At 53.3% G+C, this 4,201-nt stretch overlaps 1 protein-coding gene across 1 annotated transcript in view; it reads right to left on the bottom strand.

The window, feature by feature from the left end:
• LOC103778442 (anaphase-promoting complex subunit 1-like) overlaps window positions 1-3,974 on the bottom strand; it is a gene marked incomplete at both ends in the record, with an annotated part of 13,568 nt that extends 9,594 nt beyond the window's left edge. Inside the window, 5 exons of the mRNA XM_008946032.1 lie at window positions 364-584; window positions 1,113-1,258; window positions 2,328-2,401; window positions 3,611-3,693; window positions 3,865-3,974. Coding sequence (XP_008944280.1) covers window positions 364-584; window positions 1,113-1,258; window positions 2,328-2,401; window positions 3,611-3,693; window positions 3,865-3,974 — 634 coding nt within the window. The remainder of the gene's footprint in view (window positions 1-363; window positions 585-1,112; window positions 1,259-2,327; window positions 2,402-3,610; window positions 3,694-3,864) is intronic.
• Between the last annotated feature and the right edge of the window lie 227 nt (window positions 3,975-4,201).

The following is a 4,201-nucleotide window of genomic DNA, read 5'->3' as shown; positions in this document are numbered from 1 at the left end:
CTCACGAGGTTCCCCTGAGCCACCTCTCCAAGTCCCTCTGGATGCCCTCTCACCTCTCTGACATGTCAGCTGCACCCCTCAGCTCAGTGTCCTCAGCAAACCTGCTGTGGGTGACTCAGTGCCACTGTCTATGTCACTGATGAAGATGTCCAACCCCACCAGTCCCAGCCTGGACCCTTGAGGGACACCACTGGTCACTTGTGCCCAGCTCGACGTCGAGCCGTCGGCCACGACTCTCTGGGTGTGAGCACCCAGCCAGTTTCTCACCCACTGGAGAGCCCTCATCAAACCCCCCACATCTCCCCAACTGAGAATGGAGCATCCTTTGCCACCACAGGGCTTTGTGTCATGCTTGGCACCCACCTCAAAGCTGCCATGTTGGAGATGGATGGCGAGCGGGACTGCAGGCTGGGCGACGACACGGACCTGCTCTGGCTGTGGATGGAGGAGTAGTTCTGGAAGGGGGACCCCACTGGGGAGTCCCCTTTGGAGAAGCTTCGGAGGTGGGCGGTCAGAGAGCTGCTGGTGGGCACGTGCTGAGGGGTGCCCATCTGCTCTGAGAACTTCAGCACCGTGTTCTGCTCCTGGGAGAGAGAGGACAGAGCTCTGGGCAGGCGGCGCGGGGGCGACCGCGGCCCGGGGAGACCCTCAGAGGGTTGATTTCAGCAGAGCAGCATCAAACAGCTCAGCCTCAGAAGTGAATCCTACAGATCACGCCTCCTTCAAGAGTCACAGAAACTGCTCCTGTGGTTTTCAGGGCAGTCAGGGGGGTTTTTTTTTGTCACTTTTCTTCAAGAGTTAGAATCCAAACCTCCCAGCGCAAGGCAAGGAGGATCATGATAAGCACAATAGATCTCGTGACCATCATGGGATCTCCCTGGCTGTGGTAGAGGTAAATGCATGAAAAACTATTAAAAACACATCAACAAACATCCTGCTCTCTTAAAAATAAAATAAATCACAGATACCAGGCATTTCTACCACACAGAGCCACCAGGGCAGCTAAACATGACCCACAAGGGCAGGTAACCGGGAGCCACAAGGGCAGGTAAACCCCACCACCACCACCACCAACTTCTGCCAATGTTTTTGAGTCCAGGATGAATTTGTACCTCTGGCTTCACCCGCCGAAGGGCCCAGACTGTGTGTGAACTCTGCAGGGTGTCATAGGTCATCACCATGGAGGGCTCAGCACTGAGGAACACGATCCTCAGGGCGTGGTCGGCGACGTACTGCACTCGAGCAGAGCCAGGCACCCCTGCTGAAAAACCTGACCTCAGGCCAAAGGATCATTCTGGCAGCAGGGTTCTCAGCTGGGAGACCTGGCCCTGCTTGGGGGGGTCAGGGAGGGGCTCAGCCCTGGGCTCCTATCCCCCGAGGTGGGGGTGCTCCAAGGGGGTGTCGTGGGTTTGGGTGGCACAGTCCGTGTGCTAGGCCTGAGGGAGTTCCTGTGGTGGGGTGCTGTGGGTCATATTCTGCTCCTCCAGCCTCCCAGCTTTAACCCTGCTGGGGTCCAGGTTGATTTTAGGCTGCTGGTCTAGGGCAAGTCATTCCCTTCATCATCCCAGTTCCTCTGTAGAGTGTCTGTGGTTCCTATACACGTGTACTGGGAATTCCTCGGGTGGCTTCAGGTCCCACAAGTGTGGGTCACCTCTGAGCCTTCTCCTCTCCACTTGGGGCTGTTCAGTCTGGAGAGGAGAAGGCTCCAAGGGGACCTTATTCCAGTATCTTAAGGGGGCCTAGAGGAAAGCTGGGGAGGGACTTTTTAGGATATTGGGCAGTGACAGGACTAGGGGGAATGGGGCAGAGCTGGCAGTGGGCAGATTCAGGCTGGATGTGAGGAAGAAGTTCTTCCCCATGAGAGTGGTGAGACCCTGGAATGAGGGTGGTTGAGGCCCCATCCCTGGGGGTCTTTAAGGCCAGGCTGGAGGAGGCTCTGGGCAGCCTGATCTAGTGGGAGGTGTCCCTGCTCATGGCAGAGGGGTTGGAACTGGGGGATCCTTGTGGTCCCTTCCAACCCTGACAGATTCTGATCTGTTTTAGCAGAGGACTTTAGAGCCCTAATGGCTCAAGGGTTGGACTTGATGATCTTGGAGGTCCCTTCCAACCTCAAGGACTCTATGATTCTATGGGCTTAGCACTTCTCCTACTCTCTTTCTTCTGCAGTTTGAGTTTCTATCCCTGCTCACAAAGCAGCTAAAACTCCTGAGTTCTTGTAAGAGTCACTATTTGCAAGTGTTGTGCTACAGAAAATGCTCAAGTGATGCATTAATCATTCTGTGCCTGACTGATGGACTCCAAGTGACACTTTAAAGACACAAACCTACCTCCAGACTTCCAGACAAGTGGTGTTATCTCATCTAATGGGTGTAGCATGCTGAACATGGTAGGCAAAGGTTCTCTGGAAAGAAAACAAAGCAAGCATGGTCAAAACCCATCCACTAATTGTCCTCTCTCCTAGCTGGCAGCCCAAAACAGCTCCTCAGACCTTAACATAGCAGAGCCTGAAATCCAGCAGCAGAGACAGATCTGCCCTTGACAGAAGCTTGCTGGATTCACTGAGCAGAGCCAGACCAAGGCTGGTGTTATCAGGCAGGATGGTGAAGTCTGGCTGCACCTCTCACAGCACTTGGGAATGACCCCACCTGGTGGCCACACAACGGGCTTTGGCTGAACAGAGCTGCCACCCGCTGAGTTTGGAGGAGGAACAGGCAGAGAAGAAAGCCCCTAACTCAGACTCATCTTAAGAGTTTAGGCTCCACAGCTCCCAGACAAGGAGACCACCATCAGGTCATCTGTATCCACCCAGGAGAAACAATCAAGCCACTGAAGTGCTGGGGTTAAAGCCCCAGCCCTGCATGAGGGTTGGCACATGGATGATGCCCACAACCAGGAAGGAAAGACCCTCCTGACTGATTTTCACCCAGGGTCTGGCCAGCCTTGGGTGGGACCTGATGAGGTGACCACCACGAGGTGCCTCCACCTTCTACATTAATTTGGAAGGCCAGCTTGAGGAGAGTCAATCATGATTTTTGCAATGCATGAACATTTTCAGGGCCTCTACTTCAAATCCCAGCTCCTCTGAGGACTAGAGTATGACAGTTAGCTGGAAGGGACACATAAAGCCCAAGAAGGAGCAAGGGGCTGGATGAAAGCTGCTCCTCACACAGCATCTCACTCTGCTTCTTAGCTGTACCACAGCCACAGGGCCTAGGATCCTCACCAAACAGGGAACAGAATGCCCCAGACATGGAGCTGAGAGAAAACATCACAATGACAGCCCCTCAGTGAACCTCAGTCACCTGTCCCAGCCTGGAGCCAGTTCCCAGGGCAAACCTTAACAAAATCAGGCTAGTGACACCCCTATTGTGCCTCTGAAACCCTCCTCCCAGCATCACTGCTCCCAAGCAGCTCCTCAGCAAGACAGCAGGAGAGGAATATCACCAACTGTCAGCATTCAGCCCCTCCCTGCTACTGAGAATCCACCTGATTTCACCCATCCCTGCCACAAACAGGCAGATCTCTCCACTGCTGCTCCAAAACTCTTGAGCTCCTGTGTCAGATTAACACCCAGCCTACACCAAAGCCACCAAATCTACTGGTTACAAACCTGGGTGGGCTTGGAGGGACTTCATGGGCAGAACTGCTACGCTCAAACAGCAACCCATATTTTGTTGGCCAGACGTTTGCCACCTGTAAGAAACCACAGCCACGTTGGTGATGAGACCAAAAAACCCAATCCAGCACTTGCTATACTCAGGCAGCCAGCCCAGCAGTGCTCTCTGAACACCTCCCCACACCAGCACGGGGTGCAGCCAGGGAACAAGGCTATTTGTGGGCAAAAAAAACCCCCCAAGGACTCACCTGGAAAGGTAAGGCAGCGATGTAATCCTTCCCCTCCATGCTGTGCACATTTATACAGGAATTCTGCAGTATGCAGATGCATTTCTCTACTATTTCATCCCTGCCTGAAACTGGGGGGGAAAAAAAACACAAAAAATCCCCACAGTGAAGTCTCTCTCTTTCCTTGGACACCATTTACACACAAAAGCTTGCAGGGATCTACTATTTCATCCCTGCCTGAAACTGAGGGGAAAAAAAAACACCAAAAAAAACTCATAGTGAAGTCTCTCTCTTTCCTTAGACACCATTTATACACAAAAGCTTGCAGGGGAGGGCTGGGTTAACACAGCAAGTCTTG

This window comes from Merops nubicus, unplaced genomic scaffold, assembly GCF_000691845.1.
Source record: "Merops nubicus isolate BGI_N331 unplaced genomic scaffold, ASM69184v1 scaffold16598, whole genome shotgun sequence".
NCBI classification, from domain to species: Eukaryota; Metazoa; Chordata; class Aves; order Coraciiformes; family Meropidae; genus Merops; species Merops nubicus.
This window is presented reverse-complemented; position numbering and strand designations above follow the sequence as displayed.